The 17,978-nt window shown below is 48.0% G+C and overlaps 2 protein-coding genes across 2 annotated transcripts; one reads left to right on the top strand and one right to left on the bottom strand.

Moving 5' to 3' along the window:
• Nucleotides 1–1,684: 1,684 nt before the first annotated feature.
• LOC125377059 (glutenin, high molecular weight subunit PW212-like) lies at nucleotides 1,685–5,391 on the top strand. The gene is made up of 4 exons (XM_048389872.1): nucleotides 1,685–2,245; nucleotides 2,574–2,860; nucleotides 3,344–3,722; nucleotides 5,377–5,391. Exons 1-4 carry the CDS (start codon nucleotides 1,685–1,687, stop codon nucleotides 5,389–5,391), a joined length of 1,242 nt encoding a protein of 413 aa, XP_048245829.1.
• Nucleotides 5,392–6,078: 687 nt separating this feature from the next.
• LOC124145604 (anti-sigma-I factor RsgI6-like) lies at nucleotides 6,079–16,964 on the bottom strand. Its single transcript, XM_048389521.1, has 8 exons — nucleotides 16,945–16,964; nucleotides 16,376–16,513; nucleotides 10,601–10,772; nucleotides 9,808–9,912; nucleotides 9,296–9,417; nucleotides 7,218–7,311; nucleotides 6,369–6,582; nucleotides 6,079–6,202 (listed from the first exon to the last, which is right to left on the bottom strand). Exons 1-8 carry the CDS (start codon nucleotides 16,947–16,949, stop codon nucleotides 6,165–6,167), a joined length of 888 nt encoding a protein of 295 aa, XP_048245478.1. The 5' UTR covers nucleotides 16,950–16,964; the 3' UTR covers nucleotides 6,079–6,164.
• Nucleotides 16,965–17,978: the final 1,014 nt, after the last annotated feature.

The following is a 17,978-nucleotide window of genomic DNA, read 5'->3' as shown; positions in this document are numbered from 1 at the left end:
CACTATCTAAATAAGACCTTCCACACACAATCCCTGTCTAAATAAGACCTTGCACCCACAAACACTATCTAAATAAGACCTTGCACCCACAATCTCTGTCTAAATAAGACCTTGCACCCACAAACACTATCTTAATAAAACCTTGCACCCACAATCCCTGTGAAAGCACGGGCCTAAATGTTGTCCACCCGTGCTGGCTGAAAAACGCATCCTGTTCATTACAACAACGGTTTGCTTCAGTCACAAGCTCTTCAAGCGGGGCTTCAGAAGCCTGATTCACACAGTCAAAGTCCCACCACTGTCAGTACCGCAGGATAACTGCTTCAGGGATGTGTGCATGGTACTTTGATCACAGCAGAATGAACACTCCATACACGTAAATTCGGGACGTTGGGGTAGCCTAGTGGTTATAACTTCCGGTCGTCATGCTGAAGGCCCGGTTTGATTCCCTTTTCTGGTGGCGTTGCTGGACTAGAATTGCGAAAGGTGGCGTATAGCCCATCCACGTATTACAATAACCTGGAATCACGCCTATAATATCTGCTGTATTGTATTGTCGTGACTTGTGCTTGGGACTACGTAATAATGTTGCAGTTTGCTGGAGATGTATGTCAGATCTGAATGGGATTCTCCCCATCATTGTAATGCCAAAACACGAACGTATTGTAAAATAAGGGAACACAACTTATATGCAATCTGTCCTGTCTTTGTGAATGCCTGGAGTACGTATTAAATCTAGGGAGCGAGACAAATAATTCGGCGTTCTCCAGAAGAACATTTTTTGCAGTTTTTCCACTTGAATGTCAACTATGAAGGGTGAGGAACCCCGAAATAATGTAGGCGTTTGCCACTTGTGTAATTCTTAGAGCACGGATATGGTGCCTATTAATTAGCTCATATTCAGGGAGATTCGAACTCACGACCATAGGATCCAGTCAGACATAAGAGTCGCAACCTGCACAGAGAACTTACCATTAAGTGTATGAGAACTAATAAAGGATCGAACCACAGTTAACACTTACTGTAAGTTCCAGAGTTAATCCTACATGGTATGAATGTGACCCGAGTCCAATGTGTGGCTATAGGGTTCGCTCGTCATGGCGAAGACCCGGGTTCGATTCCCCACATGGGTACAATGTATGAAGCCCCTTTCTTGTGTCCCCTGCCGTGATGGTATATTGCCACCTGCGGCATATAACAACATTCGCCCCTACAACTGGCGGGTGAGTGAGTAAGGTTTATCACCACTTCAAAATGTATACCGGGGCTGGCTGGGGTAGCTTAGTGGTTAAAGCATTCGCTCGTCACTCACTCACTCAATATTAAACATAAAACCCATCAATGTTATTTCCGTGAGTGGATGAGTTTGGCTGTGCAGCTGTATATTTAAACACAATTACAAGTTTGTAATGTTTATGCCCGTTGTTCAGGCGCCGATCTATCGATGGACATACCGGTCCTATACACGTTACATGTATGTTAGCAGGCGACCACGGTCAGTGCTGTAAACACGTCGTCAACAGTTTTCCTGCCCAACACTGTGAAATCATGGGTACTGTTGGTTGAAGTAGAACGCTTACAAGGAACTAGTTTGGGGTTATGTCCCTTTTCCGGAAGCCATCGACACGCATCAACACGTGCTTCACGGGATGTCACGTGGGAAGCAAGCTGCAGGACGTGAACAATGAGGGCAGCACAGTGGAGAGGGGCAGCACAGTGGAGAGGGACAGCACAGTGGAGAGGGCAGCACAGTGGAGAGGGGCAGCACAGTGGAGAGGGGCAGCACGGTGGAGAGGGCAGCACAGTGGAGAGGGGCAGCACAGTGGATAGGGGCAGCACAGTGGAGAGGGACAGCACAGTGGAGAGGGCAGCACAGTGGAGAGGGGCAGCACAGTGGAGAGGGCAGCACAGTGGAGAGGGGCAGCACAGTGGAGAGGGCAGCACAGTGGAGAGGGGCAGCACAGTGGAGAGGGGCAGCACAGTGGAGAGGGACAGCACAGTGGAGAGGGCAGCACAGTGGAGAGGGGCAGCACAGTGGAGAGGGGCAGCACGGTGGAGAGGGCAGCACGGTGGAGAGGGCAGCACGGTGGAGAGGGGCAGCACAGTGGAGAGGGACAGCACAGTGGAGAGGGGCAGCACGGTGGAGAGGGCAGCACAGTGGAGAGGGCAGCACAGTGGAGAGGGGCAGCACAGTGGAGAGGGCAGCACAGTGGAGAGGGGCAGCACGGTGGAGAGGGGCAGCACAGTGGAGAGGGGCAGCACGGTGGAGAGGGGCAGCACAGTGGAGAGGGCAGCACAGTGGAGAGGGGCAGCACAGTGGAGAGGGGCAGCACAGTGGAGAGGGCAGCACAGTGGAGAGGGGCAGCACAGTGGAGAGGGCAGCACAGTGGAGAGGGGCAGCACAGTGGAGAGGGCAGCACAGTGGAGAGGGGCAGCACGGTGGAGAGGGCAGCACAGTGGAGAGGGGCAGCACAGTGGAGAGGGGCAGTGGAGAGGGGCAGCACAGTGGAGAGGGGCAGCACGGTGGAGAGGGGCAGCACAGTGGAGAGGGGCAGCACAGTGGAGAGGGGCAGCACAGTGGAGAGGGCAGCACGGTGGAGAGGGACAGCACAGTGGAGAGGGGCAGCACAGTGGGGAGTGGCAGCACGGTGGAGAGGGGCAGCACGGTCGAGAGGGCAGCACAGTGGGGAGTGGCAGCACAGTGGGGAGTGGCAGCACAGTGGAGAGGGCAGCACAGTGGAGAGGGTCAGCACAGTGGGGAGTGGCAGCACGGTGGAGAGGGCAGCACAGTGGGGAGTGGCAGCACGGTGGAGAGGGGCAGCACAGTGGAGAGGGCAGCACAGTGGAGAGGGGCAGCACGGTGGAGAGGGGCAGCACGGTGGAGAGGGGCAGCACAGTTGAGAGGGGCAGCACAGTTGAGAGGGGCAGCACAGTGGAGAGTGGCAGCACAGTGGAGAGGGCAGCACAGTGGAGAGGGGCAGCACACTGGAGAGGGGCAGCACGGTGGAGAGGGGCAGCACGGTGGAGAGGGGCAGCACGGTGGAGAGGGGCAGCACAGTGGAGAGGGGCAGCACAGTGGAGAGGGCAGCACAGTGGGGAGTGGCAGCACGGTGGAGAGGGGCAGCACAGTTGAGAGGGGCAGCACAGTTGAGAGGGGCAGCACAGTGGAGAGTGGCAGCACAGTGGAGAGGGCAGCACAGTGGAGAGGGCAGCACAGTGGAGAGGGGCAGCACAGTGGAGAGGGGCAGCACGGTGGAGAGGGGCAGCACGGTGGAGAGGGGCAGCACGGTGGAGAGGGGCAGCACAGTGGAGAGGGGCAGCACAGTGGAGAGGGGCAGCACAGTGGAGAGGGGCAGCACAGTGGAGAGGGCAGCACGGTGGAGAGGGGCAGCACGGTGGAGAGGGGCAGCACGGTGGAGAGGGAGGGGCAGCACAGTGGAGAGGGGCAGCACAGTGGAGAGGGGCAGCACAGTGGAGAGGGCAGCACGGTGGAGAGGGGCAGCACGGTGGAGAGGGGCAGCACGGTGGAGAGGGGCAGCACGGTGGAGAGGGGCAGCACGGTGGAGAGGGGCAGCACGGTGGAGAGGGGCAGCACGGTGGAGAGGGGCAGCACAGTGGAGAGGGGCAGCACGGTGGAGAGGGGCAGAACGGTGGAGAGGGGCAGCACGGTGGAGAGGGGCAGCACGGTGGAGAGGGGCAGCACGGTGGAGAGGGGCAGCACAGTGGAGAGGGGCAGCACAGTGGAGAGGGGCAGCACAGTGGAGAGTGGCAGCACGGTGGAGAGGGGCAGCACGGTGGAGAGGGGCAGCACGGTGGAGAGGGGCAGCACCGTGGAGAGGGGCAGCACGGTGGAGAGGGGCAGCACAGTGGAGAGGGGCAGCACAGTGGAGAGGGGCAGCACAGTGGAGAGGGGCAGCACAGTGGAGAGGGCAGCACAGTGGAGAGGGGCAGCACAGTGGAGAGGGGCAGCACAGTGGAGAGGGGCAGCACAGTGGAGAGGGACAGCACGGTGGAGAGGACAGCACGGGGGAGAGGGGCAGGTCTGCAGCAGGTTTGTTCACAAGGAATAATAACATACATCTGGACCAACACTTTCATCAACCAGTCCAAGGGCGGATCCAGCATTTCTAAAAAGGAGGGGTCCAAAAAATCAAAATCCTCTCTCGGATGATTTTACTGGTTTTCAAAAGGGGGAGGGGTACGGACCCTTGGACATCCTCTATGCTGTTTCCTGAGCAGCAATACAGGTTATGTGATGTCATTTATATTTTACGGGGGCTTCACTCACTTGCATTCCGTCTAACATGAACAGCAGACAAAGTGTATGGCGCTGTCTCTAATGACAATATATTTTATCTGATGAACATAACCTTTGTTCCATCTGAGATTAAGGCAGATCGTGCAGAGTTCTTTCCCCTTTGCCATGTTGACAAGGTGTATGGTGCATATATCACTGGAAGGCAGCGCAAACGCAAACAAAATGTATATACACCAAGCCTTTGTGATGTGCATACATAAGCATAAATCCAAAGGGGGGAGTTATGCCCCTTTTCCGGAAGTGTTTGTGGTTACAAGGTGGCCTCAGACCACAATTACTTTCCTTCTTTGCTATGCACAGTGACATGACAGCCCACCATAATTTGTAGCGGTCGTAGGCCGTTCTCCTATTGCATGCTAACCAACCCGCCCCTATGTCACTCATTAGCAAAGTTTTTGGCATGGGTTGACCAGCTCCCTTTCTCAGTAACCACTGTCAACAGTGCTCACCGGAAGGTTCGAGCCGAAACACACAGAGCGGCCTTCAACTTCGGGGTCAAGTCAATACCTTCACAGGTTGTGGCTAACAAAAACATTTGAACATACTACAATGTCTACTCTTTCATTTAAGCTACCACAAGTCACTCCAAAGACATTAGCACAGGCTGAACAGCCCATTTGAACAGGGCATTATATTCTCCTATTTTCCTCCCAGTTCATGGTAAATCTTAGGGGGGGGGGGGGGGGGGGGGGGGACTGTGGTTTGAGGCCAGGTCATAATGTGAACAGGGCTTGACGAGGAAAGCAAGCTGAAGAACGGGAGTCTTTATATATTCAGCAAGATGGGATTGTTGGGAGGACACGTGGATGAAGGGATGGACTGATTGATAAGTGAGGTTGAAATGCCGCATAACTGGTTAATAGATCGTGAAGATTATTACACCGAAGGCCTAAAACATTACAGAGCAAAGGATGAGGACTTGAACGCTTTGAAGATACGCATGCGACTTATGTCAGATGAAGTTTAATGTCAAGAGAAGAGAAAGGCTTTACCTTGTTGTATTGCATGGCGTAACTCTGTACCTCAATGGCATCCGCATGTTTTATCCCTTCTTGTAGGCAGAAGAAAGATGACAGCACAAGACCTCCTTGTGTACAACTCTCAACCATGATACTCAGTCGTGGCGGAATAATTGAAATCCAAATTACCACAAATGAGAATATTTTAACCACTATGTGATTTTGTCCCGTACACTTCACCGTACACTTTGTTATCTATTTGTTTTACACGATCACCTGCAAACGAAATATGACGCTCTGGTGATTGAAAAACCTTTGTTCCAACATGGTGTGTAACGAGTGAGTGAGTAACTCTTGCTTGACGCCGCATCAGCAGTCTTGCAGCTATTTGCTTCGATGTGGTGTTTAACATACTTTTGCCATCATACTGATCAGTGTGCAATAAGAATAACACAACATCAGATAATGAGTATGTTCTGAGCATGTCCTTCAAAATTAAATTGTATATTTATTTTCAGTGTAATGAGTTCCAATAACATCTGATTGTACAGTCCAGAATAACGGATAAGCGAAAGCTTCGTAGTCATTATGGGATGATGTGTCGAGATTAGATATGTTCTCAGCTACATTAACAAACCCAGGTATTTTTCAACTTCATCAGAGCCCGAAGCATAATTGTTTTCACACACACACACACACACACACACACACACACACACACACTTCCCTCAACCACCCCTTGACATACCAACTATCAAATGGTCGGTCCTCCATGTCTCCATGCGACAAAGTTAAAACAAATACTGTAAATGTGTTTATTCAGGGAATCACATCACTGAGGGATGACAGTACCAGTGAGATGACGAGCAGGACACCTGTGCAGGTGTTTACCCAATTATCACTTGGGACACCTGGGGACGTGTTCCTGAAACACAAACAAGATCCTCTCTAAATGATTCTTAAAACAGAATGCAACAATAAGAAACGTTACTAAGAAACGTTACTGTTATGAAGTTCTTATTTATCAAATTGCTGTGTTTGAAAAGCGCAAACACAAATCGATGACTATATAGAGTGACGAGATATCTCACCTGATCCGCTAAGAGACACCGTCAGATCCACACCCGCCTGCCCCAGGGTGAAGTCCTCCTCGCGGATAACCTTCCCATTATGCTTCACTCTCAGCTTGTACTCTCCCTTGAAGGCCCGCACGTGCAAATCGCGGTCACGTGATATCGGGAGTGTCTGATTGGTCCTCCAGTCTCCCCATACGAGTTGGCGAACTATCCTGCCTGCAGCGTTCGGCTGTGAACGTGAAAAGTTGCAATCTACGAATATGAAGATGAACTACGAAACAATCTTTATTTATTTGTTATTTATTTGTTTTCAAGGTGTTTAACGGAACTGATATCCCTTGTTTTCACTTATTTGCAAAGGGCTTTTATTTATAGTCACGAAGTAAATAAATTAATTCAGTTACTGAGGGATGTTCATGCTGTTATCAGAGATAATAATTATTCAATTATGTCAGTACATTTTTTCTCAAGTAGGTCAGGTCACAGTTGACCTTACTCTCCCAGTCCTTCCAATGTGAGGTGAGGTGAAATGGGGTTTAACGTCGCGTCCAAGATTATTGCACTTATATAGCGACGTGCATGTACGTGTATGTGTTTGTGTGGCTGCTTGTACTAGTCCGGACTGATGCCGATTTATAGTGCTAGCCCACTGAGAGCATGCCGCAGTTTAACATGAATACCCCACTCAGACACAGTATGCATAGAGATAAGGGGACTCATTCTGCTAACAAATTCATCCCCAAACCAATCATCGCCTCCTTAAAAAGTCGACCTACACTGCCAAGTGACCATCTAACGTTTCACGCCATCACAGACCCTAACCTACACTTAGGGCTGACCTACTAAGCTTTGACCTTGACCTACAGTGATATTTGTTCCCTCCGCCAGCACCGCCTCAGGCTTCCAAGTCCTCCCACTCCAGAAGTGCCACTGCACGACTCCCTCAACGGCGGGATGACTGTAGGAGAGCATTACATACTGGACTTACAGTTTACAATATACAGTCTGTGTCTGGGTTCTGTATCAGAGTGGGTTAGCGATTCCACAGACGTGTTTCAGAGATCTGCAGGAATGACAGCGACGTGTCGGACTGGACTGCTCGCAGACTATGTGCAGGTACTGTGGTTTCATATCGAAACTCGCAAATTCAAATGAAAGCCTTAAGTTTTAGACTGTATTACGGATCAAACAAGCTGGTAAAGTGAGACATACATATTGGTAACCTTCATTGGAAGGTCGGACGGTCAGGTTAAACGTCCCCACCTGTAGTAAAGGCGGTTGAGGTTCTACATGGGAGGTCTATAACGTCCTCACCTGTTATAGAGGTCCTACATGGGAGGTCTGATAAGTCAGGTTAAACGTCCACACCTGTAGTAGAGGTCCTACATGGGAGGTCTGATAAGTCAGGTTAAACGTCCCCACCTGTAGTAGAGGTCCTACATGGGAAGGTCGGACATGTCAGGTTAAACGTCCTCACCTGTTATAGAGGTCCTACATGGGAAGGTCGGACATGTCAGGTTAAACGTCCACACCTGTAGTAGAGGTCCTACATGGGAGGTCTGATTAGTCAGGTTAAACGTCCCCACCTGTAGTAGAGGTCCTACATGGGAAGGTCGGACATGTCAGGTTAAACGTCCTCACCTGTTATAGAGGTCCTACATGGGAAGGTGTGACATGTCAGGATAAAAGTCCACACCTGTAGTAGAGGTCCTACATGGGAGGTCTGATAAGTCAGGTTAAACGTCCCCACCTGTAGTAGAGGTCCTACATGGGAAGGTCGGACATGTCAGGTTAAACGTCCTCACCTGTTATAGAGGTCCTACATGGGAAGGTCGGACATGTCAGGTTAAACGTCCTCACCTGTAGTAGAGGTCCTACATGGGAAGGTCGGACATGTCAGGTTAAACGTCCACACCTGTAGTAGAGGTCCTACATGGGAGGTCTGATAAGTCAGGTTAAACGTCCCCACCTGTAGTAGAGGTCCTACATGGGAAGGTCGGACATGTCAGGTTAAACGTCCACACCTGTAGTAGAGGTCCTACATGGGAAGGTCGGACATGTCAGGTTAAACGTCCACACCTGTAGTAGAGGTCCTACATGGGAGGTTTGATAAGTCAGGTTAAACGTCCCCACCTGTAGTAGAGGTCCTACATGGGAAGGTCGGACATGTCAGGTTAAACGTCCCCACCTGTAGTAGAGGTCCTACATGTCAGGTCAAACGTCCCCACCTGTAATAGAAGTCCTACATGGGAAGGTCGGACATGTCAGGTTAAACGTCCACACCTGTAGTAGAGGTCCTACATGGGAAGGTCGGACATGTCAGGTTAAACGTCCACACCTGTAGTAGAGATCCTACATGGGAAGGTCGGACATGTCAGGTTAAACGTCCCCACCTGTAGTAGAGGTCCTACATGGGAAGGTCGGACATGTCAGGTTAAACGTCCCCACTTGTAGTAGAGGTCCTACATGGGAAGGTCTGACATGTCAGGTTAAACGTCCCCACCCACAGTAGAAGTCCCACATTGGAAGGTCTGACATGTCAGGTTAAACGTCCCCACCTGTAGTAGAGGTCCTACATGGGAAGGTCGACATGTCAGGTTAAACGTCCACACCTGTAGTAGAGGTCCTACATGGGAAGGTCGGACATGTCAGGTTAAACGTCCACACCTGTAGTAGAGGTCCTACATGGGAAGGTCGGACATGTCAGGTTAAACGTCCCCACCTGTAGTAGAGGTCCTACATGGGAAGGTCGGACATGTCAGGTTAAACGTCCCCACTTGTAGTAGAGGTCCTACATGGGAAGGTCTGACATGTCAGGTTAAACGTCCCCACCTGTAGTAGAGGTCCTACATGGGAAGGTCGGACATGTCAGGTTAAACGTCCCCACCCACAGTAGAAGTCCCACATTGGAAGGTCGGACATGTCAGGTTAAACGTCCACACCTGTAGTACAGGCGGTAGAGGTCCTCGTAGATACGAGCCTTCTCCTGCTCGTCCGCTGTGTCCACATCCAGCTCTGTGATCATGATGGGAAGACCTGCCTTGGCCACCTGGTCCAGACGGAACTGCAGGCACACAGACAGAGGCAGATACATATATGTATACACAGACACAGACATAGGTAAGAACAGAAATACATACAAACATACAGTGATTCCTCAAAAGGACCAAGTAATGTGACTCATCTTTTCTTATAACATCTGTAGTTTCCCATACCCCATTGCTAGTAATAATACATGGTTAAAAAGGCTTGTCAGCGGTCAAGAACTTCACCACCTAGTACAATTTCTCGTGCCTATTTTTGGTGTCCCCAACCACAATTCTGTTGTAATGATACTGTTTAGCACACGTCACACCCAAACTCGATTAGTACTGAAGGATAGTATTGGTTGGTGCCTATACGCGGACATGTCAGATGAAGATTAGATTAAGCAGCATCTACCAAACTGACTGACCTTGACAGCAGCAAGGTCAACTGGTGGCGTCATATGACTCTGTATTCCAATACCACCAACAGGAACTCCAGACTTCCTGAAAGTCGTTGCCTGGTCCAGGTACGCCTACAAAATATGGATGGTATGACATTGAATATACTCTGAATGTAAATAACCCAAAACAAGATTTTATTAAATATATTCTTTTTAATATTCTTTTTTAAAGAACCCAAAATAATTGTTTTGGAAATTTCTGTTTTACTTGTAAGATGTAATTGTAAAAATCGTTCCTTGGTCCAGGCACGCCTAAAAACACAGATAAGTATTGAATATACATAGCATCTACATTGACAAGTCTAATATATAAATTGTCAATGAAAGAGAGTAATCAGCCCAGAATGGACCACTGAACAACGAGTGAGTGAGTGAGTGAGTGAGTGAGTGAGTGAGTATGGTTTTACACCGCTGTTAGTAATATTCCAGCGATATCACGTCGGGGGACACCAGAAATTGGTTTCACACATTGTACCCATGTCGGGAATCGACCCCGGGTCTTCGCCGCGCCGAGCGAATGCTTTAACATCTAAGCAAAGCATGCTACTATAAAGTTAGTTTCTCACTCTCCAAACAGAATCGCATGTTAGACTGTGGCTTGTCTGAAATAAAGATGCTCTCCGCATCAGTCATTTGTCATTCCCTATACATCAGGTTGTAACAGAATAGTGTTGTGTGTCTATTCTTTTGTGTAAGTGTTTACGTGTCTGCTGTATCAAACAGGGAAACAAGCCCACCACTGCCTTTAATCAATACATACGAATGTGTCGTAATGGCTGTTGACGATGTTGTAGTCGTTGAGGAAGAGTTTGACCGCTGGATCAGCTTTGTGCGTCTCCCTGAACATCCACATAGTGATGTTGGGATCTTTGAGTTTCTGCTCGTAGAAGTCTCCGTGTAGGTTCTCGTTGTTGACGTCCCAGTGTTGGAGCCTGGGGACACAGACAGTCACGTGTACACTTATATAAGATAACTGCAGACAGCTCTACGTGATTACACCCAAAAGACCAATGAAGAACAAAGCGTGTGTTTTTTTATAGATAAAACATTGTTCTATCATGACGGCATTTCCGGAGATTCGAATATGCGATCGCAGCTTGATAAATCATGAATTGGACGACGTTATTTTTGGGAGAGAAGTGTCTTGTAAATTGTTCCCCATAGACGTAACGGGGCTACGCAGAAAATGCAGTGGCCGAACGATCGCATCCAAAAGTGGAAGAGATGGCAATAGGTATTTGGAGAAAGGGTACAGATAATCGGTGTGAGGATTGTGAGAATATGCCAAAACCAAAATACCAAACGTAACCCACTTGTCCGTACAAGGGACTTGTCCGACATTTCCGAGGTCAGAGTCTATTCAGGAAGTCATCATTATTAACATTTGGGTAAAAAAAATTTAAAGCTTGTAATTTGATCAACATCCTTAAAGAGGCTGTACGTCATGTACTCTGCTTCGCCCCTCGTGGTTTATTCTTCTTGCAGCGTTTTGTTGTAACATAAACAACCCCAACTCGTCGTTTATTTCCTGAAATAAGAGGAGTTTGTAAAAAAATGTACGTGTATGCTAGTGCGTGCAAGATCGTGTGTTTACCGGTGTTGATGCTAGCAGACAGATACCACGTCGCCGTTAAACATGGATACTCCACTCAGACACAGTGTACTGACTCAGACTCCTTGGTCATCCCTTTAATGCCGAACGCCAGGCAGGGTAAGATCAAGTACCATCTTGTGACGTCTTGTGATATGACCTTCCTCTCTCCGGACAAACGCTGTATCCAGAGGCGGGCGAAAATGCAAACCACAGACAGTCAGACAGTTGAGACAGAAATAGAGCAAAGACAGACAGACAGTTGAGACAGAAGTAGAAGTGGTTGCAATGGGAGGACGGGGTATGGATTACGAGAGAGGTGTCACACACAGAGAACAGGTTAGTAACACAGACATAGGACAGGGTATGGAGTAAGAGAGAGGTGTTACACACAGAGAACAGGTTAGTAACACAGACATAGGACAGGGTATGGAGTAAGAGAGAGGTGTTACACACAGAGAACAGGTTAGTAACACAGACATGGGACGGGGTATGGAGTACGAGAGAGGTGTCACACACAGAGAACAGGTTAGTAACACAGACATAGGACAGGGTATGGAGTAAGAGAGAGGTGTTACACACAGAGAACAGGTTAGTAACACAGACATAGGACAGGGTATGGAGTACGAGAGAGGTGTCACATACAGAGAACAGGTTAGTAACACAGACATAGGACGGGGTATGGAGTACGAGAGAGGTGTCACACACAGAGAACAGGTTAGTAACACAGACATAGGACAGGGTATGGAGTAAGAGAGAGGTGTTACACACAGAGAACAGGTTAGTAACACAGACATAGGACGGGGTATGGAGTACGAGAGAGGTGTCACACACAGAGAACAGGTTAGTAACACAGACATAGGACAGGGTATGGAGTAAGAGAGAGGTGTTACACACAGAGAACAGGTTAGTAACACAGACATAGGACAGGGTATGGAGTACGAGAGAGGTGTCACATACAGAGAACAGGTTAGTAACACAGACATAGGACGGGGTATGGAGTACGAGAGAGGTGTCACACACAGAGAACAGGTTAGTAACACAGACATAGGACAGGGTATGGAGTAAGAGAGAGGTGTTACACACAGAGAACAGGTTAGTAACACAGACATAGGACAGGGTATGGAGTACGAGAGAGGTGTCACATACAGAGAACAGGTTAGTAACACAGACATAGGACGGGGTATGGAGTACGAGAGAGGTGTCACACACAGAGAACAGGTTAGTAACACAGACATAGGACGGGGTACGGAGTAAGAGAGAGGTGTTACACACAGAGAACAGGTTAGTAACACAGACATAGGACAGGGTATGGAGTACGAGAGAGGTGTCACATACAGAGAACAGGTTAGTAACACAGACATAGGACGGGGTATGGAGTACGAGAGAGGTGTCACACACAGAGAACAGGTTAGTAACACAGACATAGGACAGGGTATGGAGTAAGAGAGAGGTGTTACACACAGAGAACAGGTTAGTAACACAGACATAGGACAGGGTATGGAGTACGAGAGAGGTGTCACATACAGAGAACAGGTTAGTAACACAGACATAGGACGGGGTATGGAGTACGAGAGAGGTGTCACACACAGAGAACAGGTTAGTAACACAGACATAGGACAGGGTATGGAGTAAGAGAGAGGTGTTACACACAGAGAACAGGTTAGTAACACAGACATAGGACGGGGTATGGAGTACGAGAGAGGTGTCACACACAGAGAACAGGTTAGTAACACAGACATAGGACAGGGTATGGAGTAAGAGAGAGGTGTTACACACAGAGAACAGGTTAGTAACACAGACATAGGACAGGGTATGGAGTACGAGAGAGGTGTCACATACAGAGAACAGGTTAGTAACACAGACATAGGACGGGGTATGGAGTACGAGAGAGGTGTCACACACAGAGAACAGGTTAGTAACACAGACATAGGACAGGGTATGGAGTAAGAGAGAGGTGTCACACACAGGGAACAGGTTAGTAACACAGACATAGGACAGGGTACGGAGTAAGAGAGAGGTGTCACACACAGAGAACAGGTTAGTAACACAGACATAGGACGGGGTATGGAGTAAGAGAGAGGTGTCACACACAGGGAACAGGTTAGTAACACAGACATAGGACGGGGTACGGAGTAAGAGAGAGGTGTCACACACAGGGAACAGGTTAGTAACACAGACATAGGACAGGGTATGGAGTAAGAGAGAGGTGTCACACACAGAGAACAGGTTAGTAACACAGACATAGGACGGGGTATGGAGTAAGGGAGAGGTGTCACACACAGAGAACAGGTTAGTAACACAGACATAGGACGGGGTACGGAGTAAGAGAGAGGTGTCACACACAGAGAACAGGTTAGTAACACTGACATAGGAAAGGGTATGGAGTAAGAGAGAGGTGTCACACACAGAGAACAGCTTAGTAACACAGACATAGGAAAGGGTATGCAGTAAGAGAGAGGTGTCACACACAGAGAACAGGTCAGAAACACAGACATAGGAAAGGGTATGCAGTAAGAGTGAGGTGTCACACACAGAGAACAGGTCAGTAACACAGACATAGGAAAGGGTATGCAGTAAGAGAGAGGTGTCACACACAGAGAACAGGTCAGTAACACAGACATAGGAAAGGGTATGCAGTAAGAGAGAGGTGTCACACACAGAGAACAGGTTAGTAACACAGACATAGGAAAGGGTATGCAGTAAGAGAGAGGTGTCACACACAGAGAACAGGTCAGTAAAACAGACATAGGACAGGGTATGGAGTACGAGAGAGGTGTCACACACAGAGAACAGGTTAGTAACACTGACATAGGACAGGGTATGGAGTACAAGAGTGAGGTGTCACACACAGGGAACAGGTCAGTAAAACAGACATAGGACAGGGTATGGAGTACGAGAGAGGTGTCACACACAGAGAACAGGTTAGTAACACAGACATAGGACAGGGTATGGAGTACAAGAGTGAGGTGTCACACACAGAGAACAGGTTAGTAACACAGACATAGGACAGGGTATGGAGTACAAGAGTGAGGTGTCACACACAGAGAACAGGTCAGTAAAACAGACATAGGACAGGGTATGGCGTAAGAGAGAGGTGTCACACACAGAGAACAGGTTAGTAACACTGACATAGGACAGGGTATGGAGTACAAGAGTGAGGTGTCACACACAGGGAACAGGTTAGTAACACTGACATAGGAAAGGGTATGGAGTAAGAGAGAGGTGTCACACACAGAGAACAGGTCAGTAAAACAGACATAGGAGAGGGTATGGAGTAAGAGAGAGGTGTCACACACAGAGAACAGGTTAGTAACACAGACATATGACAGGGTGAGAGAGGTGTCACACACAGAGAACAGGTTAGTAACACAGACATAGGACAGGGTATGGAGTACAAGAGTGAGGTGTCACACACAGGGAACAGGTTAGTAACACTGACATAGGAAAGGGTATGGAGTAAGAGAGAGGTGTCACACACAGAGAACAGGTCAGTAAAACAGACATAGGACAGGGTATGGAGTAAGAGAGAGGTGTTACACACAGAGAACAGGTTAGTAACACAGACATATGACAGGGTGAGAGAGGTGTCACACACAGGGAACAGGTTAGTAACACTGACATAGGACAGGGTATGGAGTACAAGAGTGAGGTGTCACACACAGGGAACAGGTTAGTAACACAGACATAGGACAGGGTATGGAGTACAAGAGTGAGGTGTCACACACAGAGAACAGGTTAGTAACACAGACATAGGAAAGGGTATGGAGTAAGAGAGAGGTGTCACACACAGAGAACAGGTCAGTAAAACAGACATAGGAGAGGGTATGGAGTAAGAGAGAGGTGTCACACACAGAGAACAGGTTAGTAACACAGACATATGACAGGGTGAGAGAGGTGTCACACACAGATAACAGGTCAGTAAAACAGACACAGGACAGGGTATGGAGTACAAGAGTGAGGTGTCACACACAGAGAACAGGTTAGTAACACAGACATAGGACGGGGTATGGAGTAAGAGAGAGGTGTCACACACAGGGAACAGGTTAGTAACACAGACATAGGACAGGGTATGGAGTACAAGAGTGAGGTGTCACACACAGAGAACAGGTTAGTAACACAGACATAGGACAGGGTATGGAGTAAGAGAGAGGTGTCACACACAGAGAACAGGTTAGTAACACAAACATAGGACAGGGTATGGAGTAAGAGAGAGGTGTCACACACAGAGAACAGGTTAGTAACACAGTCATAGGACAGGGTATGGAGTAAGAGAGAGGTGTCACACACAGAGAACAGGTTAGTAACACAGACATAGGACAGGGTATGGAGTAAGTGAGAGGTGTCACACACAGAGAACAGGTTAGTAACACAGACATAGGACAGGGTATGGAGTAAGAGAGAGGCGTCACACACAGAGAACAGGTTAGTAACACAGACATAGGACAGGGTACGGAGTAAGAGAGAGGTGTCACACAAAGAGAACAGGTTAGTAACACAGACATAGGACAGGGTATGGAGTAAGGGAGAGGTGTCTCACACAGAGAACAGGTTAGTAACACAGACATAGGACAGGGTATGGAGTAAGAGAGAGGTGTCACACACAGAGAACAGGTTAGTAACACAAACATAGGACAGGGTATGGAGTAAGAGAGAGGTGTCACACACAGAGAACAGGTTAGTAACACAGACATAGGACAGGGTATGGAGTAAGAGAGAGGTGTCACACACAGAGAACAGGTTAGTAACACGGACATAGGACAGGGTACGGAGTAAGAGAGAGGTGTCACACACAGAGAACAGGTTAGTAACACAGACATAGGACAGGGTATGGAGTAAGAGAGAGGCGTCACACACACAGAACAGGTTAGTAACACAGACATAGGACAGGGTACGGAGTAAGAGAGAGGTGTCACACACAGAGGCATAGGAAACGCAACGTACTTCCCCTTGAGGTCCCCCACAACCTCCTGGATTCGTTTCGCCATCAGAGACTTCAGTTCAGTCGCAGACTTGTTGTACTGCCATGTAGGAACGGACTTCTTTACATCCCAAAATATGTTATGACCTTTCACCTTCTTTCTGGAACACAATCCTGATATGCTGGCACCAACGTTTATCGGAAATGATTTGGCGAATTGCCTTAATGTTTTCGTAAAATGACGCACTTTCAAAGTGAGCGAAATAAATTCCTTGAAAACATCCCCTCCTTACCCATCTGTAACCATACGCAAAGGTCCACACATAATCAAGGTCAGACGTGACGTACTCATGCATGTATGAAACAAGAATAAATAAAATTTAAATCTTTAAATCATTGGAGAGGTGATATTGACAACAGGTGTTTTACAGATAAATGCACATGCCATAGGAACAATTGCTGCTTCTTTCAAAGATATAAAATGGACAAAACCTTTTTCATAATGATAAATCTTTGCTGAAAGCAGAGTGTTTATGAACTTCTGTCACTGCCATCATAACAACTAACAGACCATAAAGATCGTTATACCGACCCCATAGTGCCCTGCAACTACTGCAGCAGCCAGGACGTACCCATGCTTCAGAAGGGCGTCCACGGCAGCGAAGGTAGTGAGGATGTCCCTGTGAAAAGAAATATTTCCCTGACATGTGTCTGTATGACAACTACATCAGTCATACCCCCACCATCGGGCCTTCAATGTGGTAGCACAAACCGTAAACAGGATGACATATGTCTGTATGACAACTACATCAGTCATACCCCCACCATCGGGCCTTCAATGTCGTAGCACAAACCGTAAACAGCATGACATATGTCTGTATGACAACTACATCAGTCATACCCCCACCATCGGGCCTTCAATGTCGTAGCACAAACCGTAAACAGGATGACATATGTCTGTATGACAACTACATCAGTCATACCACCACCATCGGGCCTTCAATGTGGTAGCACAAACCGTAAACAGGATGACATATGTCTGTAGGACAACTACATCAGTCATACCACCACCATCGGACCTTCAATGTGGTAGCACAAACCGTAAACAGCATGACATATGTCTGTATGACAACTACATCAGTCATACCACCACCATCGAGCCTTCAATGTCGTAGCGCAAACCGTAAACAGCATGACATATGTCTGTAGGACAACTACATCAGTCATACCACCACCATCGGGCCTTCAATGTCGTAGCGCAAACCGTAAACAGCATGACATTTGATCAGAAAAAACCACATCTACAGACAATTTCGTCAGCCATTTTGTATGGGCTTTTACAACTGGTCAATCATATAGCAAGATTCTTTCATGAGTACGATAAAAGTGAATACATCTTTGTAGAGACCACATTAACATGATGTGAAAAACAATTTATGTTTTTTTTTCAAATATATTTATGAAACAAAGCCACATGACACAAAAAAAATTGGAACAGACATATGATTTTCATATTCTGATAATCTCAAATTCATTCAACAGGAAGTTGAATGCAGTAGTTTCCATGTTTCTTGGTGTTATCTAGGAAGGCTTCTGTATTGGGGCTCTACCTCAACGTGTTCAGTG

Source organism: Haliotis rufescens, unplaced genomic scaffold, assembly GCF_023055435.1.
Source record: "Haliotis rufescens isolate VD_foot unplaced genomic scaffold, xgHalRufe1.0.p SCAF_8, whole genome shotgun sequence".
Classification (NCBI taxonomy): Eukaryota; Metazoa; Mollusca; class Gastropoda; order Lepetellida; family Haliotidae; genus Haliotis; species Haliotis rufescens.
This window is presented reverse-complemented; position numbering and strand designations above follow the sequence as displayed.

Coding starts and splice junctions, on each gene's coding strand:
- LOC125377059 (XM_048389872.1), top strand. CDS start 1,685: ATGAGGGCAGCACAGTGGAGAGGGGCAGCACAGTGGAGAGGGACAGCA. Junction 2,246..2,573: donor CGGTGGAGAGGGGCAGCACA/GTGGAGAGGGGC, acceptor GGAGAGGGGCAG/CACAGTGGAGAGGGCAGCAC. Junction 2,861..3,343: donor CAGTGGAGAGGGGCAGCACG/GTGGAGAGGGGC, acceptor GGGGCAGCACAG/TGGAGAGGGGCAGCACAGTG.
- LOC124145604 (XM_048389521.1), bottom strand. Junction 9,418..9,807: donor TTGACCTTGCTGCTGTCAAG/GTCAGTCAGTTT, acceptor GTGTGCCTGCAG/TTCCGTCTGGACCAGGTGGC. Junction 7,312..9,295: donor CTCTACCGCCTGTACTACAG/GTGTGGACGTTT, acceptor GCTCTCCTACAG/TCATCCCGCCGTTGAGGGAG.